At 40.4% G+C, this 24,079-nt stretch overlaps 1 protein-coding gene across 5 annotated transcripts in view; it reads left to right on the top strand.

The window, feature by feature from the left end:
* Positions 1 to 24,079, top strand: part of LOC135101928 (4'-phosphopantetheine phosphatase-like) — a 332,938-nt gene that overhangs the window by 242,491 nt on the left and 66,368 nt on the right. For all 5 annotated transcript variants that reach the window (XM_064006329.1, XM_064006310.1, XM_064006318.1 and 2 more), the window contains one exon: positions 15,756 to 15,963. In XM_064006329.1, the coding sequence (XP_063862399.1) occupies positions 15,756 to 15,963 (208 nt within the window). The remainder of the gene's footprint in view (positions 1 to 15,755; positions 15,964 to 24,079) is intronic.

Below are 24,079 nucleotides of genomic sequence, written 5' to 3'. Positions count from 1 at the left end.
ACTTCACAACCTTCTATCTGATCGCCAGTATGGGTTCCGTCAAGGCCGCTCTACTGGTGATCTTGTGGCTTTCCTTACTGAGTCTTGGTCATCCTCTTTTAGAGATTTTGGTGAAACTTTTGCTGTTGCCTTGGACATATCAAAAGCTTTTGATAGAGTCTGGCACAAAGTTTTGATTTCCAAACTACCCTCCTACAGTTTCTATCCTTCTCTCTGCAACTTCATCTCAAGTTTCCTTTCTGACCGTTCTATTGCTGCTGTGGTAGATGGTCACTGTTCTTCTCCTAAATCTATTAACAGTGGTGTTCCTCAGGGTTCTGTCCTGTCACCCACTCTCTTCTTATTATTTATTAATGATCTTCTAAACCAAACTTCTTGTCCTATCCACTCCTACGCTGATGATACCACCCTGCACTTTTCCACGTCTTTTCATAGACGTCCAACCCTTCAGGAGGTAAACATATCACGCAGGGAAGCCACAGAACGCCTGACTTCTGATCTTTCTAAAATTTCTGATTGGGGCAGAGCAAACTTGGTATTGTTCAATGCCTCAAAAACTCAATTCCTCCATCTATCAACTCGACACAACCTTCCAAACAACTATCCTCTCTTCTTCAATGACACTCAACTGTCCCCCTCTTCTACACTGAACATCCTCGGTCTGTCCTTTACTTATAATCTGAACTGGAAACTTTACATCTCATCTCTAGCTAAAACAGCTTCTATGAAGTTAGGTGTTCTGAGACGTCTCCGCCAGTTTTTCTCACACCCCCAGCTGCTAACTCTGTACAAGGGCCTTATCCGTCCATGTATGGAGTATGCTTCACATGTCTGGGGGGGTTCCACTCATACTGCTCTTCTAGACAGGGTGGAATCAAAAGCTTTTCGTCTCATCAACTCCTCTCCTCTAACTGACTGTCTTCAGCCTCTCTCTCACTGCCACAATGTTGCATATCTAGCTGTCTTCTACCGCTATTTTCATGCTAACTGCTCTTTTGATCTTGCTAACTGCATGCCTCCCCTCCTCCCACAGCCTCGCTGCACAAGACTTTCTTCTTTCTCTCACCCCTATTCCATCCACCTCTCTAACGCAAGAGTTAACCAGTATTCTCAATCATTCATCCCTTTCTCTGGTAAACTCTGGAACTCCCTGCCTGCTTCTGTATTTCCACCTTCCTATGACTTGAATTCCTTCAAGAGGGATGTTTCAAGACACTTATCCATCAATTTTTGACCACTGCTTTGACCCTTTTATGGGACTGGCATTTCAGTGGGCATTTTTTTTATTAGATTTTTGTTGTCCTTGGCCAGTGTCCTTCCTACATAAAAAAAAAAAAAATATATATATATATATATATATATATATATATATATATATATATATATATATATATATATATATATATATATATATATATATATATATATATATATATATATATATATATATATAAAGGGGAAATACAATGGAACCATTAAATTATAGACTGGTGTCACTAGCAAGTATTGCAAGGAAGCTTTGTGAAATAGTAATTAAAGACAGGTATTGGAATATCTAGATGATGAAAAGATAATTAGAGAAAAAATAATTTGGATTTAGGAAAGGAAAATCTTGTGTCACAAATCTACTGAGCTTCTATATGAGAGTAATAGATGGAGTGCAAGAGAGGGACAGATTGGTTGATGCTATATACCTGGATCTCAAAAAAGCATTCGATAAAGCTCCCCACAAAAAACTTATGTGGAAGTTAGAGAGCGGAGGAGGACTAAAGGGAGCATCATTGAGATGGATGGGGGATTATTCACAAGGGAGGGAAATGAGAACAGTAATCAGAGACAATAAATCAAGTTGGCGCAGAGTGACAAGTGGGGTACCACAAGGATCTGTGTTAGCACCTATTATGTTTCAAATATATGTAAATGATTTGACAGAGGATCTGAATATTTATATAAACCTGTTTGCTGATGATGCAAAAATAATGAAAATAATAAAGGATGAAAATAACTGCAGGAGTTACAAAAGGATATTGACAAGATACATGCATGGAGCTAAAGATGGTAACTTGAGTTTAACACCAGAAAATGCCACATGATAGAAATATGAAAAAGGAAAAAGAGACGTTTGTGAAAGTACAAAATGGGAGGAGAAATAATAATGAAAATTAATGAAGAAAAAGATTTGGGAGTAATGATTCAGGACACATTATCACCTGAAAGACACTTAAATGCTCTACATACGGCTTGTTAACAAACATTAATGTGGCATTTAACCAACTACTGAGATAAAGAAATGATGAAGAAAATTATAACAAGCATGATATGTCTTAAATTGTAATATGCAGCAGTAGTTTGGGCTCCACATAGAAAAAAGATACATGGAAACTGGAAAGAATACAGAGGATAGCAATAAAGATGGTACCAGAATTGACAGACTTAAGCTATGAAGAAAGACTTGAAGCGATGGGTTGACCAACACTACAAGAGAGAAGAGAAAGAGGAGGCTTGATAATGGTGTACAAATTAGTAAACAATGTAGAAAGAATAGACAGAAATGACTTGGTATCACAAATGGAGGAGGGAGAGAGACAGATGAGGGGGCATGGGAAGAAAATAAAGAAAAGTGGATGTTCAAGTGACTTCAAGAAATGCAGCTTCTCGTATAGAGCTATTGAAATCTGGAATGATTTGAAGGAAGAAGTGGTTGCAGCAAAGTATACACATGTTTAAAGAGAAATTAGATAAATAAGGTTATGGAGACAGGACAAAATGAGCTTTGGCTTGTGCCCTGTACAATATAACAACTAGGTAAATACACACACACACACACACACACACACACACACACCTGAGTCATCGTTGAGTAAACAAGCATTGATCCAAGCTCCAGTAGAGAAAGATTTTGTTTGACCACAGCCACCATTAGGAACCTAGAATGTGTTCCCAGGTAGGAGCTGTGCTCAAGTAGAGTTCCCCTGTCTCCAGAAATAAAAAAAATGAGGGAAAATATAGGTAATAACAGATGTAATAAAATGAGTAAAAGGTCCAGCAAGGTGGATGCCACAGGTGGGAGTGGAATGTTGCCAACGGGGTCACCATTCCCAGGATTTGAGGAAGATAATGAACTACATGAAAAATGCAAGAAAGGAAAGTGGTTTTAATGGAAGGGATGATCAGTGACCTCATTGAAAAAGTGAAAAAATTAGAAAAAAAACAACATGACCTGGAAGAGGAAAACAAAGAAATGAAAACACTATGCACTGATCTAAAAACAAAATTGAAGGAAAACAATGATATTGTTAAAAAACAGGAAAATGAAGTGACAGGGATGAAAAGTGAACATCAAATATGGAGGAAGGAAAAAGAGGAAGAAAAAGTTAACTTTACAGAAATCATAGAAGTGCAAAAGAAGGAAAAGACAGATTTAAGTAAGGAAATTGTGAAAGTGATCAAATAGAAGGAATCGATGGTAAGGGACACAGTGGGCAAAAAGAAATGTATTGCTATATATGGATTAAAAGAGGAAACAGAGCCAGTAAGATACAAGAGGGAAAGAGAACAAAAAAAAAAGGTAACAGAGGACGTTGTAAGAAATATACAGAGAGAAGGGGAGGACTAGATAAGTGAAATTGAAGAAATACATAGACTGGGGAAGTATATAGAAGGAGGAGAGCAACCAATGAAAGTTAAATTTAGGGCACAAACAACAGCCATGGAAGTGATATTGAATGCATGGAAACTGGACAAGACAGAGCAATACAGGAAAGTTTGGATAAATGAATGAATGAGAAGGAGAGACTAAAGGTAAATGATCTAATAAAAGAAGCAAAGGCAAAAAATGAGAACAGAAAAGAGGAAGAGAAAAAAAGTTCTATTGGAAGGTAAAAGACCAGAGGCTCAGGAAGTGGTATCTGACAAAAAAAGAACAGAAAATGTAAATAATGTATGGAAAATTAAAAAGTGGACAGTGGCATATACAAATATAAATGGTTTGATATCAACATTAGGAGAATTGAATAATTACATTAAGATAAAGCAGCCTGACATCATGGGTATTACTGAAGTTAAAACTAAATGAGACAACAGAAAATATAAGAATTGGTAATAGTAATTATAATGTGTGGATAAAACATAGAAATAATAAGAAAGGGGGAGGAGTCATGTTACTTACAAAGAAGAGTATAACAGTGGAAGAGCTTTAAATGGGAGAAGGAATGGTGGAAGTAATTAGAATTAAAACAAAAAGGAAAGGAGAAGGAAGAAGAGATTTTGCAGTGGCATATGTACCCCCAAAGATGAATGCATGGACACAAGAGGATTATAAATTATTGTTAAGAGATACTAGTAACTGTTTGGAGAGAATACTGGCAGAGAGTAATAATATAACACTTATGGGTGACTTTAATTGCAAGGAGGTATGCTCGGAAGAGTGGACCACTGACAGGGGAGAAGAGTCATGGGGATATATGCTTCTAAATTCAATAATGACAAATGCTATGACCCAATGGATTGGAGAGAATACAAGATTTGGGGGTAATGAAGATTCATCAAGGCTAGACTTGTTGTTTACAAAGGAAATGGACATCATTGAAGGAATAAATTATCAGTGCCCACTAGGTAAAAGTGAGCATCTGTTAATTGAATTCAGTATAGGCAGTGATCCAATAGAAAATAAGAATGAAATTTACAAGAATGTGAGTTATAATTACAGGAAAGCAGATTTTATCAGGTTGAGGGAATATTTTGCAGCGGCTAAATAGAAACAACTGTTCACGGCAAGCAGTATGCAAAAAGTGAGACATATTCATGGAAACTGATAATGAAGGGGTCAGTAGATATGTACCAAAGATCAAAACAAAGGAAGTGAAAAAGAAAAAAAAGATTGGTTTAATACGAGATGTATAACAGCAAGAAAAGAAAAAGAAGCAGCATGGAATAGATGGAGAAAAAAAGGAGGAAGTGAGAAATGGGAAGAATTCAAGAAGGCAAGAAATGAATATATCAGAATCCTGAGAGATGAAGAAAGGAATTATGAGAAAGATATAGTTAACAAGTGCAAAGATGAGCCAAAGTTGTTCTTCGGATATGTGAATAGGAAGATGAAAAACAGGCAAACAATAGATAAATTAATGAAAGATGACATTACATACGAAGATACACGGCTACAAGCAGAATTAATGAACAAGTGCTTCCAGTCAGTATTCACCAAAGAAAGCAAATTTGAAGGAGAAAGAGCATGGCACAGAGACTATGTGATGAGAGGATACAAGTGGACATAAGTGAAATTAAGAAGGTTATGAAAGATTTGGATGTAAGTAAGGCTCAAGGACCAGATGGAGTGGCCAACTGAATGCTTAAGGAATGTTGTGAACAACTGGCAGAAGGTATACACAATACCATAGTATGTTCTTTTAAGGAAGGAAAAAATTCCTCTAGAAAGGAGGTAATAAAGAAGATCCATTGAATTACAGACCAGTGTCCCTAACAAGTGTGGTGGCAAAAATAGCAGAAAGAATAGTTAAAAACAGATAGATGGAATATTTAGAAGAAACACATACATTGGCTGACAGACAATTTGGTTTCAGAAGTGGAAGATCTTATGTCATGAATTCAGTGAGCTTTTATAGTAGAGCAGTTGATATAATTCAAGAGAGAAAGAGGGTTGGGCAGACTGTGTTTATCTAGACCTAAAAAAAGCATTTGATAAGGTACTACACCAGAGACTGCTATGGAAAATTCAAAATATAGGGAGTTTGCAAGGAAACTCACTGAATTGGATTACAGACTTCTCGAGGGATAGAGAAATGAGAACAGTAATAAAGGGAGAAAAATCAGAATGGTGTAGAGTTACAAGTGGAATACCACGGGTGACAGTCTTAGCCCCCGTAATGTTTCTGGTGTATGTCAGCGATATGGTGGATGAGGTTGACAGTTATATAAGTCTGTTTGCAGATGATGCAAAATTATTGAAAAGAGTGGAAAACAATATGGATTGTGAAATATTACAGAAAGATCTAAATAAGATATATAAATGGAGTAAGAAATGGGAAATGGAATTCAGTGCAAAGAAATGCAAGGTGATGGAATTAGGAAAAAGCAAAAGAAGATTGACAAGTTCCTACACCATGGGAGGAGTGGAAATTAAGAAAACCAAATAAGAAAAAGACTTGGGAATTACAATAAGTGATAATATTCACTAGAAAACCTGTAAACAAAATAGTTGGGGAAACTTATGAGTTACTAAGAAAGATGGCAGGGGCATTTGCTTACATGGATGAAGAGATGATGAAAAAGTTGATGGAATATGTGATTCAACCAAAACTGGAATAAGCCACAATTGTTTGGTCATCCCATAATAAAAAGGAAATAAGGAAAATAGAAAGGATCCAAAGAGCTGCAACCAAATTGGTACCAAGTTTGAGGGATTTAACCTATGAAGAAAGATTAAGAAAATTGAAGCTCCCATCATTACAAGAGAGAAGAGAAAGAGGGGACCTGATTGCTATATACAGAGCTTTAAAGGGTAAGGATCAAGTTGACAAAGAAAATTTATTTGTATGGGACTCAAGAGATACAAGAGGATGTGGAGTGAAATTGTGGAAAACAGCAAGTAGAAGAGTTGTCAAGAAATGTTTTCCCAAATAGAAGCATAGAAATATGAAACAACTTAGATGAAACAGTGGTTCAAGCAAAAAATATTTACGAATTTAAAGTTAAGCTGGATGCTTATAGATATGGAGACAGGGCAGCATGAGCATAGCTCTTTTCCTGTAAAACACAACTAGGTAAATACAACTAGGTAAATACACACACACACACACACACACACCGCATAGTGTAGTGGTTAGCAAGCTCGGCTCACAACCAAGAAGGCCTGGGTTGAAATCCCGAACGCAGCGAGGCAAATAGGCAAGCCTTTTAATGTGTAGTCCCCGTTCACTTAGCAGCAAGTAGGTATGGGATGTAACCTGAGGGGCTGTGACCTAGCTGTCTTGGTGTGTGGTGTGTCAGTGGTCTCAGTCCAACCCAAAGATCAGTTACTATGAGCTCTGAGCTCTTTCCGTAGGAGAATGGCTGGCTAGTGACCAGCAGACGACCATAGGTGAATCATACTGCTTCATGGCTCAGTGGTAAAGGGGTTGAGTCAGTGTTAGCCACCATGGCTGACATAAGTTTGAACCCTACTTGGGACTGGTCACCTCAGGGATTTTTCCACTTACAAGCAGGGTAGTTACAGTCTCCCCCTGACCAGGGGGATGGGGTGTGTGGTGTGTGAGGTCACAGTCTTACCCAGTAATTAATAATAATGAGCTCTGAGCTCACATTGAGAGGGTAACAGCTGGTGGCTGTGGGTCTCTTCATGATCAGGCCTTGGTGAATTACACACCAAGGCCGTGGTGCAGACAAGATGTGTCTCAGGAGATCACAGATAGTGTGCTATTTTGCAGCCCCACACATGTGATGTACTGAAGTGTTCTTGCCTAGGATGCATTGTAGGGTGAGGGAGCTACTTTAGAGCATGCTGTCCAGAAATAACGGAAAAAAGCCTCAAGTAGGGATGATGGTCGGTCCTGATGTAAACAAAGATGACACGGTAGCAACTCTAATAGGTAGGAGATCTAAAGCATCTTCTATTTACAACACTGATCAGCTCTAGATCATTGATCTGGATCTGGATCTAATCTGGATTCAATTGGGGTAAAAAGAACTCTAGCGGCCATTACTGATTAAAACAATAGCAACACAGGCATGTCACTGCCCAGCTGTCATAAGCAGCAGACAGTTGATGCTCGCCACTGTATTCTAAGAAAGTGTCAATGAGGACTGCACCCTACTGTACATTTCCTGAGGAAGTTGGGCCAAGAAGGCCACCAATGAGTCCTAGCCACATGCCTATCCAGGCAGCATGAGACTGGGTTCCATGCCTGGCCATGAATGTTGTATATTAAAGTTTCACACAAAGCTCTCTTCCCACCCGACATGCTGAAACTACTTGCAATGGTGAAGTACAGAAGGCTGCTCTACTGGCGATCTTCTGGCTTTCCTTACTGAGTCTTGGTCATCCTCTTTTAGAGATTTTGGTGAAACTTTTGCTGTTGCCTTGGACATATCAAAAGCTTTTGATAGAGTCTGGCACAAAGCTTTGATTTCCAAACTACCCTCCTACGGTTTCTATCCTTCTCTCTGTAACTTCATCTCAAGTTTCCTTTCTGACTGTTCTATTGCTGCTGTGGTAGACGGTCACTGTTCTTCTCCTAAATCTATTAACAGTGGTGTTCCTCAGGGTTCTGTCCTGTCACCAACTCTCTTCTTATTATTCATTAATGATCTTCTAAACCAAACTTCTTGTCCTATCCACTCCTACGCTGATGATACCACCCTGCACTTTTGTACGTCTTTTCATAGACGTCCAACCCTTCAGGAGGTAAACATATCACGCAGGGAAGCCACAGAACGCCTGACTTCTGATCTTTCTAAAATTTCTGATTGGGGCAGAGCAAACTTGGTATTGTTCAATGCCTCAAAAACTCAATTCCTCCATCTATCAACTCGACACAAACTTCCAGACAACTATCCCCTCTTCTTCAATGACACTCAACTGTCCCCCTCTTCTACACTGAACATCCTTGGTCTGTCCTTTACTTATAATCTGAACTGGAAACTTCACATCTCATCTCTAGCTAAAACAGCTTCTATGAAGTTAGGTGTTCTGAGACGTCTCCGCCAGTTTTTCTCATCCCCCCAGCTGCTAACTCTGTACAAGGGCCTTATCCGTCCATGTATGGAGTATGCTTCACATGTCTGGGGGGGTTCCACTCATACTGCTCTTCTAGACAGGGTGGAATCAAAAGCTTTTCGTCTCATCAACTCCTCTCCTCTAACTGACTGTCTTCAACCTCTCTCTCACCGCCGCAATGTTGCATATCTAGCTGTCTTCTACCGCTATTTTCATGCTAACTGCTCTTCTGATCTTGCTAACTGCATGCCTCCCCTCCTTCCGCGGCCTAGCTGCACAAGACTTTCTTCTTTCTCTCACCCCTATTCTGTCCACCTCTCTAACGCAAGAGTTAACCAGTATTCTCAATCATTCATCCCTTTCTCTGGTAAACTCTGGAACTCCCTGCCTGCTTCTGTATTTCCACCTTCCTATGACTTGAATTCCTTCAAGAGGGAGGTTTCAAGACACTTATCCACCAATATTTGACCACTGCCTTGACCCTTTTACGGGACTGGCATTTCAGTAGGCATTTTTTTTATTGATTTTTGTTGCCCTTGGCCAGTGTCCTTCTTACATAAAAAAAAAAAAGTTAATAAAAGACATCTCTAATAGCCATGATATGGTAGATTTTTCTGGCTTCAGAAAAGAAGAGGAGGAACTGCCAGGTAAATTGATTTACAGGAGTGCTAGCAATGGAACAAACAATAAGCAAGTTATTGGAAAAGGTGGAAAAATGGCAATGGGTCAAAGAGAAACACAAAATTTCAAGGAACTGATGAACCATTAAGGCTCGACCCAGTGTTTATTAAAGAGCCTGAAATAATAGAAAGTGTGAAATGTAAAATCTGACTAGAAAAAAGTGATCATGCAGTAGTTGAGTCGATATTAAATGAAACAAGAAAAGTGAGGAAAAGAGAAGAGCACAAAATTGGGAGATACACTTACAGTAAAGCAAATTTTACGCTAATGAGGAAATATTTTAAAGAAGCTGACTGGGATCATTTTTAATGAAGCACAGTGAATAGAGGAAAAATGTTTGTTTACTTAAGATTTAAATTGAGGAAGTCAAGGGATATGTTCCCAAAAATGGGGAAGAGAGAGATTGCTGATAAATTTTGGTTTAATAGAAAGCAGTTGATAGTTATAATGTAGATAGTTATGTTTACAGTTTACAGATAGTTATGTTATAAAGTAGATAGTTATGTTTACAGCAAGTTGAAAAACAGGGAAGGTATAAATAAACTTACGGTGGAGGGCAAGAAGTATGAAGATGAGGAAGTAATGGCAGAAGTTATGAACAATTCTTTTCAGACAGTGTTTATGAGAAAGAGTGAATTTAGAAGACATGAATGGGTAGAAGAACATCTAGACTCCCTGGAAGAAATACAAGTTACATTCCAAGAAGTGAGAAAAATAATGGAGGATTCTGATGTGAGAAAAGCCTCAGGGCCGAATGGTGTGTCAAGTTGGATCTTGAAGGAATGTAGCAGTTGGCTGAGAAGATACATAGTATCATAATGAGCTCATTAGCTGAGGATAAAGTCCCCACAGACTGAAAGAGAGCAGACATTATCCCAATTTATAAAGGGGGATGTCGGGAAGAACCTTTGAATCATAGACTAGTGTCCCTGATAAGTGAGGTTGCTAAGATTTGTGAAAGAATAATTAAAGATAAGTTGATAAAGTACCTAGAAGACAAGAACAAATTGAATGATGGGAAATTTGGCTTTAGGGAAGGAAGATTTAACACAACAAATTAATAAAGTACATGAGACTTACCTCAGGTCAATTGAAGTGTGTTTGTAATTTTACGAGGCAAATCACCTCTGCTGGAGGGGAGCTTTCACATGAGATATGCTTTACCACATCACGCTGTCAGACTTTGAAGAATATGATGACCCACATGATATAAAGTTAAAAGTACTATGCATTATTGTAACGTCGTAGGAATGGGAGGGAGTGATGGGCATGTGAAAGCTCCCCTCCAGCAGAGGTGATTTGCCTCATAAAATTATAAGCACACTTCAACTGACCTGAGGTAAGTCTCATGTACTTTATTAATTTTACATCACCAAATCACCCTCTGTGGAGTGGAGCCTTCCCATGAGGCTTTGAAACCATGTGGGTGTCAGACCTTGATGACGGTATAGAATTGGGATCAATAAAAAACAATCAGTTCCATCATTGAGCATAAGTCTATTCAACTGAAAAATTAATTACATAAATATATACATGTAAACTATGTAACTGCTATAAATACATACTTAACAAGCATGTAATACATTCCATAGATCCCAGCTTATTCTAGTACCGCATCCTAAATTAGATCTGAATTTGTCGCAGTGTGCTTATCATAATATTTTGCGAATGTGGTCTCCCTTGACCAACCAACCCTTTGCATGATACGTCACTGGCACCACCATAGCCTTAGCTCTCGATGCCGCAGCTGGCCTTACACTGCCTGCCTTGAATTTATTTGTGTCAACACCAGACATACAGAGCATTGATTTTATCCAGTGTGCAATAGCGTCTATGGAAACAGCATTGTGTGGTTTCCTAAAGCTAACAAACAATTTTGCATCCTCGTGTTTATCACCTTGACTTAGATCTTGGGTCCTTTCCATGTATTCTAACTAGGTTTTACATACGCATAAACGGTCATCCTTAGAATAAGCCCGAAATTACACCCTTTTAATATTAAAGTTAGGTCTACATTGTTTGATATTACCAAAATATGGAAATAGAGTCATTGCTTATATTCATGCCATGAAGCACTAATAATTGTAAAGTTTGTACTCTGGCTGCTTGAGTGCCATCAACATGACAAGTTTTAGAGTTAGGTCCTTTAATGGCAATTCCTGTAAGAGATACATTGATCTTAGTTTCTGTAAAATAGGTTGAACATCCCATGTTTCAGTATACCTGGGTGAGGATGTTCTTAGGTTGAAGACCCCTTTCATGAATCTGTTAACCAGCGGGTGGTTCCCTGCTCTACATCCATCAATAACAATGCCCAGTGATGAAAGGGCACCCCTTGCTGTGTTAATGCTGTCATACCCCACATTTCTATTAAATGTTTCAGTCAAAAAGTTAATGATGTTGGATGCAGTGGGATTAAGGAAGTTGGTGTCCCATCTAGCACAAAACTGCTTCCACCTCTTGACATGTGGTTGGTACTGTTTTGCAGTGCTCGGTTTCCATGAAGCAAGTATGATGTCTGCACCCGCTGCAGAAACACCTTGATCTTGCAAGGTCTCCCTGACAGTAAACATGCCATGAATCGTGTGTGTTTCATGATAGGGTGTGACCCTGCTAGAGATGGGTGCATCAATAGATTCTCCTGCTCGTGATTGGCCTGGGGTAGTCAATTAACATTCCAAGCAGCATTCCCATCCAGGGCTGAGTCATCCACAGTGGTACCACCATCCACCCCCTTGCCTGTTCTGCATGTATCTTTTGAAGACACCTAGCAATTAGAGAGAATAGGGGGGGGAAATATAAGAAGGGTGAAACTGTACCCAATTTAAGGAGAAAGCATAAAAAAATTTTGCTTCAGGATCTGGTTTCCATGAACAAAATGAAGCAACTTGCTTATTAAGTCTGGATGCAAACAAGTCAATGGAAGGGGTACCAAAAATGTTACAAAGATCACGGAAAATGTGTTCGTTGAGTTTCCATTCGTGCCTATCATTAAAGTTACGAGAGGCAATGTCTGCCAAAATGTTGTCTCTACCCAGAATGTGCAAACATGTGATCCATGCCCTATTCTCTACACACCAATCCCAAATCAAAGTGGATATATCATCACAAATTAATGATTTCGTACCACCCATTTCATTAATGTAGTTCATAGTGGTAGTATTGTCACAAAGTCACATTGTCACAGGGGATATGCCTCAGCCATTACTTTCATTATAACTCTAACATTAACAGAACTGAATCCTTGCATTAATGGTGACCTAACTGTATTTGAAATTGATTTCATTGACATCATGGCAGAAAGTGCGCAAAAGAAAATTACCAGTGGCATAAAAAGAGGCTAAATACTTTGTCAGGATTTTTGACAGCACTAGCCATATCTCACAAGGATCAAGTAAGCCAAGTCTTCTGCTGTCATAATTGAAGGAGATAATGTGAGGATTGAGGAGTTATTCTTGGACTTTGTCAAAACAAAGAGTAGAATGGTAGATCTGCAGAAAGTCTTGAAAACATAACTTTGAAGAAATTGGAAAGTGATATAAAATCTTGCTAAGGACAAGCATGTGATAGAGGTACTGTGATGACTGGATAGTATTCAGGCTTTCAGAAAAAGATTCAAGAAATCAACCGATAAACAGAGTTTATGGCTTGTACAGGTAATTAATTGAATTTGGTGGGAGTACATACAGCTTTTCTTGCTACTACTTGTCACCTTTTTTGTACACAGGATCATTTGTTTGCATTTTCTCTACATCAACTCATTGTTTGGATGTTTTAAAATTAGTGACCAGCCAAAGCCTTTAGCATATTGTGAAAACTTGGTCAAGTGCAAGGTGTGATGCTGTGGGTGTTGTTTAAAATCATTTCCCCAAATTCCTGACCAGTCTAGAGCAGCTGACTGGTTAAGAAGATAATGCTATTAGAAGACTTGTTGTTGGTGTCCTGGTTGGTGCACTGCAATCATTTTTATTTTTGGGTTTTCTTGTCTTTTGGGGAGCCATTCTTCCTGAAATTAATGATGCTCAGGCATAACTTCATACAAAGAACTCAGATATTTTGAAACTGAAAGCTGCCCTTTTTGGTTGGAAATAAGGAGGAAAATGTCAACAATGCCCTTGGATATGTCAAAAACACCAGTAAAGACTTGAGAGAACTGCTGTGGATAAGCTAAACAGAAAATAAGAAGAAAATACATATATTTGATGAAACTTAAACAGCAAAAGCTTCTAATTTGTCACATAAAGCTGAGCTGAGAAAAGAAATGTGTTCTGGAGTGGACAGAGTCATCTTAGAAATATCTTCAAGATTTCAGCATCTTCACCTCATTACTGAAACTATGATTTCCAGACACCAGCCAATCTTTTGAAAAAAGATTATGCTTGACAACTGTATCTTCTTGAGGATGATTTTGACAAAGAACAATTTCTGACTGAAAGAAAATGGCTGAAGCATTTTACTTCTATTGATGAAACAGAAAATCAGTAAGAGCTGTGAATTTTTATTGTTCATTGAAAAGTCCAAGCTGGAGAGTGTAGTCCCTAACATTGTCACACTCCTTGCATTTTTTGCAAGAAGTCCTCCAACACTAAAATTCTTAAGAACTACTTGAGAAATCTGGTATTTTTTTTTCCAGTGAAAACAAAACGCCAGAAGAATTGAACTTTGATGATATGAAGTAGGAATGTACAAAAAAAAAAATCAAAGATGAGTTTCTTAATTGGCTAGACTAGACAACTCTATTATAATTATTCTGCTATTATTTCATTAAATGGAAATCTGTATTATCAGTCTTCCCAAATTTTGTTTCATGTTTTTTGCTTGCCTGTGTATTAGTTTTCTAGACTTTTCATTCTCACTGAAGTTAATCACATACAGTACCCTCCTGAGTTTCATGCTATCTGAGTTTTGTTGCCCTTGAGTTTCATGCTGAGTCCTAAATTCTTACTATCCTGACTTTTGTACATTATCTCCTTGAGTTTCATGCTTTTGTTGTATATGAGTCATGTCTTCCTACTACTGGCATCATTCACCCTGCCTCAACACTCTTGCATGCAAGACAGGGGGAGAGAAAGAACGGTGTTACACTAAACAGTAACAGTGCTATCACATTTTGGAAAACTTTAAAAAAATGAGAGGTGTCTCACTACTGCAGCACTCTTGCATTATGCTGTAGCAGTACAACAGTGGTGCACCATGCCAGATGCTAGGACAAAATACACACACACTCACACACTTCTAGATGTGGCATCGCCACACCACTGCATCACATTAGATATGAGAACAATATACACACACTCATGCAGTTCTAAGTGCAGCAGCACCACACTTCTGCATCATACCAGATGCAAGGATAGTACACACATTCACACTGCTTTTAGATGCAGTAGCATCATATTGTTGCATCATGCCAGGTATGATAACAAAACACACACTTGCACAGTTCTAGATCATGTGCCTGGGATGGGTAAAAGTTTCTCAGTGTTTTTGATACCCTGAGTTTTGTGATTCTTGAGTTTAGTGTTGTACTTTTAGAAGAAAACAAGCACAAAACTTGAGAAGGTATTCCAGAGGTTTTAGTCAAAGGTCAAGAGATTAGATGGCACAGGGTGCAGGGATGCTAAATTGAAAGTCTGTCCTGGGCAGCAAATCACCTAGCTATGTTCCTGTGTGTTTTTGTGTATGAAGAGAGAGAGAGAGAGAGAGAGAGAGAGAGAGAGAGAGAGAGAGAGAGAGAGAGTTGAAGGTTTGAGCTCGGTTAGTTGTCACTCGACTTTTCGTAAGGTGTTTTACTTAACTATTTGTCAGTGGTCTATGCCCCAGCTAGTGTCAGTGAGTCAATAACTTCTGATTTGACTTAAGCATGGTGTCTAGTAATGCCTGATAGTGATATTTTTGAAGTTATAAATCTTTTAACTTTGTTACCTTGGTAAGGTAAAATTACATTCTAATGTTTTCTTGTAACTTATTCAATACAGTTTTTGAAGTTCAGGTTAAAATTTACATAGTTTGTCTAAAGTAAAGTGACTGTAACTTGTGTTGCATTTTTCACTGATGAAGTGGAGTAACAAGTAATGTTTTAATTCATTAGCAAAGGAATAATGAGTAATTAAGTTAAGTTTTGGAATAATGATACCCACCTTTGAAGATTACTGTTTCAAGGCTATGTTCTCCTTAGTTTACTATAGGTGAGAAAAATCCTAATGACTGTCATCTGGCCATGACTTTTATGAATAGTACATTTCAGAATGAGAGAGGTATGCATTTAGTTTGGATAGGGATTAATAACTCACATAACTGAAATTTACCAAAAATTCATTGTGTATTGCATTTTTACTAACAGACACTGAAAAATATTCATGGGGTGAGAACTATGCTGGCTCATCAGGCCTACAATCCCCACTACCCCACCCTCCTGGGTGGCCAGGCGGAACAATTGACCAACTGGAGATGGATCGTTGTGACCAGCAGCTAACATTCTTTCCCTTCTTGGCCTGCCCTGGAGAGTATGTGCCGGATACTGTTGATCTCACCAAAGATAAGGAAGCCAGGTAAATGTATGTTGTAACATTAGTACATCCATTGTATTTCATAATATTGTAGTTTCACATTACATTTTATCTGTCTACTCATCTATATGTAATGCATGTGCCTAAGAACTCTTAGGGGGTTGCTATGATAGAAGAGTGAAAATTCATTCTTCTTATATTCCCTTCTTGCATATTTGAATCCTCTGATTCTCTTCTCTTAATCTCATTCACATTCCCATCATAATGTGATCTGTATTATTTTTTGGTGCAGTCAGCCTAAATATGACCGTTCTCAAGACTTGAGACATAGAATGCAACTCAATTTCTCACACTTACCATAAGAAATGAGTGAGAGGGGCAAAACAAGGGAAGTGCAGGGTTCCTTCCTTATTATGTTTTCCTTATCATAATATTCAGTGGAAAGGTATGAGAGATGAGAGATATAAGGAAAAGATGAATTGAAAAAAATAAAAGAGCTGTGAGATGCAAAAAGTGAGTATGGACAAAAGGTGGGATAGAAGACTGCTAAAAAATTTTCAGGTTAATAAGGAAATATTTTCAAATGAGATGAAGAGAGTGCAAAAGGCAACATTGGGAAAGAAGAGATTTCAAACCAGGGGATGGTAACATGTTAATTAAAGAACATGTGTCAAATGAATGGATAGAATATTTTCTAGTTTATTTATTGTATAAGAGAACTGGGAGCTTGAGATATTTGCAGTAGGAATGGATCGAAGATTGATTGTATTAGAAGAGTTAAATGAGTCATTGATCATGAAGGAAAGAGTACAAGAGACAGCAACAAGATGAAAGTAGGAAAAACTGCAGGTTTAAATAGTTGTGGAATATAGTATTAGACTGAGAGAACAACTTGTGGAATAGCTAGTAAGATAGCTAAAGATGTGTTTTTAGGTAAGATAGTGTAGATTGACTGGATGTGTGCATATGTCATTTCCTTATATAAGGATATCAGTGATGAGTAACTAAAAATTAATCTCAGAGAGCAACAGACCCTCAGGTTCTAAATAGGCTGTATAATTTATATAGTTTAGCCACATTACTCTATAATAGCAAATATATTAGACAAAAACTAACTGAAATAAAAAAAAAGAAAGGTGTCATCTAGTGCCACTATTGTTTGTGGGGAAGGGTATAAATGCTTGTTGGTATTATATTATGTGCATCCATGTAGGGCCAGTTCCACAGTCTTTTTGTGAATTCCCAAACCAAAACACTTCCCATGTTGATGAGTGCTTGAATAAATAGGATGTGCTGGTTCTACAGTTGGTTATATTTTCATTTTGGCATTCTCCAACCTTATTGGATTGCTTACCAAAGTTTTGGGAGCTCCCAGCCAGGGTTGGCAAGTGTGTATCACTCAAAACAGCTGAGTGTCATAAGCCTGAGAGTCAAAAAATGTAAACAAACCACATGTAGCAATGTCAACATGGCACAAGAAAGAGAAGTCTGCATCCATGACTCACAAGCAGAGGTGAACACTTGTGAATCTGGTCACTAGTCACAGAGTAATGTTGGTAAGAGTGGCAACTATGCCCTTATCAGCAAGAAAAAGATGTCGTGGGAGAGGATAGCTGCCATGTATAAAGCTACTCATCACACAGCTGAGGCCAAGACTGCACCAGCTAAAGAGAGCTTGGGACTACCTCAGAAACAAATTAATATTTCATCATTATTTATGACATGCAATATACAAATACATACGATAACACATTTTAGCTCAGAGCAAGTGTTCCCCTGATCCTTTAATAGCTGAACTCCACAGAAAATACTAATTTTACTTCGACAAATCACTTTTCTGCTGAAGTACGCTTTCCCATGAGATACGCTACGTCACCCCGTGCCGGCAGTTGCTGCAGTGATCCCAAGCCGTTCAGACAATTGTCCTGGCTCTCTTGTTTGGGGTGAACTTTTTTGTTTCCTTTTTTCCCGGGACAAGTTTCTGGTCACACGGGTTCCAGTGGCCGTCTCTACCCGTTATCCATCTGTGGAGCGGGTTGGTGCCTTTATTTCGCCCAGTTAAGTGTTATTTTGCTGGGTTGCAGGGGGCAGGTAGCAGGCCCACCAACATGGAGGAGACTGTGGATGAAGCCTCCCCGAGGGGATTCAAGGCTTCTGGCACCGAGGATCGTTCCTCTTACAGAGGAAGCTCAAGTAGTTCTGCAAGAACTACGCACAGGAGCTCTTCTTCACGCCAAGAGAGCTCTAATGGAAACTGTTATTCTTCCGGGAGAGGTGATTGTGAGCAAGAATGCCCGCCCTCAGGGGAACAAAGGCGTGAGCTATTGTCACCTCCTCAAGCTCCCTGTACTTCAAGGGACGATGCTAACGCCCCTCCATGGGCTGTGATGTTTGAGGCTATTACTGAGCTATGTGGAGAAATGAAAATACTAATTATATTTCATATTTGCCATAGGGGTGAATATTTGTCTGTCAGTCATAATATGAAAGTGGAATTTTTGTAAACTAACCCTATAGGCAATTAAACTAGTCAAAACAGAGGTAATTATCTTCACTCCTTATGGACCCTTTTCTCTCTCTCTCTCTCTCTCTCTCTCTCTCTCTCTCTCTCTCTCTCTCTCTCTCTCTCTCTCTCTCTCTCTCTCTCTCTCTCTCTCTCTCTCTCTCTCTCTCTCTCTCTCTCTCTCTCTCTCTCTCTCTCTCTCTCTCTCTTTTTCTAGACCTCCACACAAACCTTTCAGTGTGTCAAATTTTCTATTAAAGTAGGAGATAAAATATCATAACCTCCCCTTTCTTTGTGCCAAGGAGGAAGAAGAGGGTGCAGGAGAGATAAGATGCTTTGGAATCTTATTTAAGAGAAGAAAACAATCCTTCTAATAAAAGAACCTTAGAGTTAATGGAGACCTGGTGCTGCCACTGTGATAAATGTGTCTTCCCCATAGTTTTATAGCAGCTCCGAGATGTTGTTTACATCCATTTTGCCATCTGCTCTTCTGCTGTTTCTATAGTACCATAGTTTTGGCACCAGGATGACATTTCTTGCCAAACATGTAAGCAACAACCCCAATGGAATGTTGCCATGGCTATGGCAATGCCACTCTCATGTCCTTAGAAGTAGAGAGTAATGCCATTCTCATGGTGGTCTCATTCTGCCAACAGGTTACAAGAGGTAGAGAGTGATGCTACTCTCACAGCGATGTTTTTTCCTGCCAACATGTCTCTAGAGGAAGGGAGTGTAGACACTCTCAAGGCTATGCCTTATCCCACCAACAGGTCTCTAGAGGTAGAAGGTGATGCCACTCTCACAGCAATGTCCCTCACCACCTTCTGGTTGCAAGAGAATGAGAGCAATGATTCCACAACACATGCATGCACCCACACTCCTTCTTCACTGCTGAAGTTCTTCTGGTGCCCCTCCTGGCACATGGCTTGCTAGCTTATGTCATGTTGATGTTTTTTATTCAGTGTTTAGGAAGAGTTATTTTGACATGTGTGATATTGTGTATTTACATAGTTGCTTTTTCCTGTGTGATATTGTGTGTTTACACAGTTGCTTTTTCCTGTTCTCAGTTTTTTTTGTTGTTCCCCACCACTTTGGGCAGGATGTCAGCCAGGCTACTACTCTTTGCAACCCCTTCTGGGGTTCTTGGAGGATGATGGGGCTGCCATTCCCATTGGGGATTTTCACAGTGGTGTCCTATTGATTGCTCCCTATGGCCACTTACTGTTGACAGGCTCCTGCCCCAGGCCTCATGGTGTCTAGTCTTCCTCTCCTTCACTCTCTGCCATCATTTCTGCTGTGTCTTCACCTTCTTCCCCCTCAGGAGCCTCTGCCCATCTCTTGCTGCCCAGGTTGTGCCTCTGGCTTCTCCTCCCTCTGGCACTGCTTTACTAGAGTACAAGAGGCTTCCTCCCACTCAAGTGGTGACACTGCCTGTCCTTTTGGAGACTAAGCCATGTTTTTTGGTCTGCCCTCCTCTCACTAGAGCAAACGTCCTCATTCTCCTTCACTTCTGCCTACTCCCTCTCATCACTTACGGTCTTCATTCTGCAGTCATGGAGGTGTTTATGCAGGTTCCACTTCCAGTCTTGCCTCCTCCCTCTCTGCCTGAAGATGCCCCATCTTCTGCCCCACCTTCATCTTCCCAGGGTTCTTCTCTCGGCTCAGCAGGAGATGAATGGACAAAGGTCCCTCCACATCAGCAGAGAATGGTTTTTGTGCTTAGCACCATCTCTCCCAGGTTTCAGACTGCCAGGATCCCATGGTAGGAGAGTAACTTCAGGATGTGTCCAATCCTGCTGGAGAGTCTTCTTGTGTTTTATGGTGGTTCTTTGCCCTGACCCCTGCCCCTCACTTCCCTGCCTCCTCTGCCTCCTCATGCTGTGAGGAGGCAGAGGAGGCAGCCATTGCTGTTTCCCTCCCATCTGGTACCTTCCCAGGTCTCCATGTCAGTTAGCTTGCCCTACCCCTGGTCCTTCACAGCTCTCCAGGTCTTTTCTCCTGGCCTGGCAGGAACTGGCATTCCTGACTCCCATAGGCTTGCCCTCGTTTCTGGGTAGGAGGATATATGGTGTTGAGGGTCATGGATGGCCAGGGTCATCCACAGGGGTTTCTCATGGTTGGTCAGTTGCCATACCTCCCTGAGCCCACATTTCTGTCCCACACCATCATGGTTCCCAAAAGGTACTCCAACAAGCTTCAGCTAGTCATCAGTCTGAGCAGGCTGAATCAGAGTACCCAGACTCATTGCTTCCAAATGCTTACACTTCAGCAAGTTTAGCTGGTCTTGTTTCCAGATGCATCGATGGTCTCTCTCAACCTGAAAAGTGTGTGCTAGCATGTGTCCCTCCATCTTTGGTTCTGCAAGTTCCTGGTGGTCCTAGTTGACTCCCACATCTTAGTTCAAGGTCATGCCCTTTGGTCTTGTACCAAAGGAGGAGGAGGAGGCAGTAGACACCTGCCGAAACGATAATTACTCCCAGTGAGGTCTAAAGCACTGTTCAGGGGGTGCTGTGAACTTATCATTAAACCCAGCTGTGACCTCACTGAACGTTTCCCTTTGTGTCTCACGACACAAGGGGGCAGTCACAGCCTGCCCTCTAAAGACAACTCTCTTCCTCCACACAAAACTACAAGCACCTAATAACACACACACCCTTCACTCAAAAAGTTTAAAATCATCATGGCGACTCCTACACCAGCCTCGGAGTCCCCATCTGGGGAGGGGACCATAAATGTCTCCAGGTCGGACTGCCTTTCTGTCGACGACCCTAAGTGTCTTGACACCCCCCTCAACTTTTTCTTCATTAACTTCTGCAACATTCACGGTCTAAGATCTAATTTTCAATCTGTAGAACACCACCTCTCCTCTTCTAAACCTCATCTTCTTTTCCTCACTGAAACTCAGGTGTCTGAGGCAACTGACAGTAGCCCCTTTTCTGTTCCCTCTTACTTTCTCAATCCTCATTTTCGATCCAAGGCTGGATTCTGCGTTTATGTGCACAATGACTTAACCTGCTCTCGTGCCCACGCTCTTGAATCTTCCGAGTTTTCCACCATCTGGCTACGACTACAGAGTCACTCTCATACTAAATTTATCTGTGCTGTATACCTCTCTCCTAACTCCTCTGACTATAAGAAATTCTTTGACTACTTAACTTCCAAAGTGGAGCACATTCTGACCCTCTTCCCTTTTGCAGAGATCTCCATTCTTGGAGATTTCAGTGTTCACCACCAGCTTTGGCTTTCCTCTCCCTTCACTGACCATCCTGGTGAACTAGCCTACAACTTTGCTATCCTCCATGACCTAGAGCAATTGGTGCAACACCCTACTCGTATTCCTGACCGTCTTGGAGATACACGCGACATTCTTGACCTTTTCCTGACCTCTAATCCTTCTGCTTATGCTGTCACCCTTTCTTCTCCGTTGGGCTCCTCCGATCACAATCTCATATCTTTATCTTGTCCTATCACTCCAATCCCTCCTCAGGATCCCCCTAAGCGAAGGTGCCTCTGGTGTTTTGCCTCTGCTAGTTGGGGGGACCTGAGGAGGTATTTTGCTGATTTTCCTTGGAATGACTACTGCTTCCGTGTCAGAGACCCGTCTTTGTGTGCTGAGCGCATAACAGAGGTGATAGTGTCTGGCATGGAGGCATACATTCCTCACTCTTTTTCTCATCCTAAACCTTCTAAACCTTGGTTTAACACAGCTTGTTCTCGTGCTATACATGATAGAGAGGTGGCCCACAAAAGGTACTTAAGCCTTCCATCACCAGAATCTCATGCACTTTATATTTCTGCCCGGAACCATGCCAAGTCTGTTCTCCAACTAGCCAAAAACTCCTTCATTAACAGAAAATGTCAAAACCTTTCAAGATCTAACTCCCCTCGTGATTTCTGGCATCTAGCCAAAAATATCTCCAATAACTTTGCTTCTTCTTTCCCTCCTCTACTTCAACCAGATGGCACCACTGCTATCACATCTATTTCTAAAGCTGAACTCTTTGCTCAAACCTTTGCTAAAAACTCTACCTTGGACGATTCTGGGCTTGTTCTTCCTTCTCCTCCACCCTCTGACTACTTCATGCTACCTATTAAAATTCTTCGCAATGATGTTTTCGATGCCCTCACTGGCCTAAACCCTCGGAAGGCTTATGGACCTGATGGGGTCCCTCCTATTGTTCTCCGAAACTGTGCCTCCATGCTTGCACCTTGCCTAGTCAAACTCTTTCAGCTCTGTCTGTCAACATCTACCTTTCCTTCTTGCTGGAAGTTTGCCTACATTCAACTTGTTCCTAAAAAGGGTGACTGTTCTAATCCCTCAAACTACCGTCCTATTGCTTTAATTTCCTGCCTATCTAAAGTTTTTGAATCTATCCGCAACAGGAAGATTCTTAAACATCTATCACTTCACAACCTTCTATCTGATCGCCAGTATGGGTTCCGTCAAGGCCGCTCTGCTGGTGATCTTCTGGCTTTCCTTACTGAGTCTTGGTCATCCTCTTTTCGAGATTTTGGTGAAACTTTTGCTGTTGCCTTGGACATATCAAAAGCTTTTGATAGAGTCTGGCACAAAGCTTTGATTTCCAAACTACCCTCCTATGGTTTCTATCCTTCTCTCTGTAACTTCATCTCAAGTTTCCTTTCTGACCGTTCTATTGCTGCTGTGGTAGACGGTCACTGTTTTTCTCCTAAATCTATTAACAGTGGTGTTCCTCAGGGTTCTGTCTTGTCACCCACTCTCTTCTTATTATTCATTAATGATCTTCTAAACCAAACTTCTTGTCCTATCCACTCCTACGCTGATGATACCACCCTGCACTTTTCCACGTCTTTTCATAGACGTCCAACCCTTCAGGAGGTAAACATATCATGCAGGGAAGCCACAGAACGCCTGACTTCTGATCTTTCTAAAATTTCTGATTGGGGCAGAGCAAACTTGGTATTGTTCAATGCCTCAAAAACTCAATTCCTCCATCTATCAACTCGACACAACCTTCCAGACAACTATCCCCTCTTCTTCAATGACACTCAACTGTCCCCCTCTTCTACACTGAACATCCTCGGTCTGTCCTTTACTTATAATCTGAACTGGAAACTTCACATCTCATCTCTAGCTAAAACAGCTTCTATGAAGTTAGGTGTTCTGAGACGTCTCCGCCAGTTTTTCTCACCCCCCCAGCTGCTAACTCTGTACAAGGGCCTTATTCGTCCATGTATGGAGTATGCTTCACATGTCTGGGAGGGTTCCACTCATACTGCTCTTCTAGACAGGGTGGAATCAAAAGCTTTTCATCTCATCAACTCCTCTCCTCTAACTGACTGTCTTCAGCCTCTCTCTCACCGCCGCAATATTGCATATCTAGCTGTCTTCTACCGCTATTTTCATGCTAACTGCTCTTCTGATCTTGCTAACTGCATGCCTCCCCTCCTTCCGCGGCCTCGCTGCACAAGACTTACTTCTTTCTCTCACCCCTATTCTGTCCACCTCTCTAATGCAAGAGTTAACCAGTATTCTCAGTCATTCATCCCTTTCTCTGGTAAACTCTGGAACTCCCTGCCTGCTTCTGTATTTCCACCTTCCTATGACTTGAATTCCTTCAAGAGGGAGGTTTCAAGACACTTATCCACCAATTTTTGACCACTGCTTTGACCCTT

This window comes from Scylla paramamosain, chromosome 1 (genome assembly GCF_035594125.1).
Source record: "Scylla paramamosain isolate STU-SP2022 chromosome 1, ASM3559412v1, whole genome shotgun sequence".
In the NCBI taxonomy this organism is placed as follows: domain Eukaryota; kingdom Metazoa; phylum Arthropoda; class Malacostraca; order Decapoda; family Portunidae; genus Scylla; species Scylla paramamosain.
Note: the sequence above shows the minus strand (reverse complement) of the source record. Positions and strands in the feature narration are given on the sequence as shown.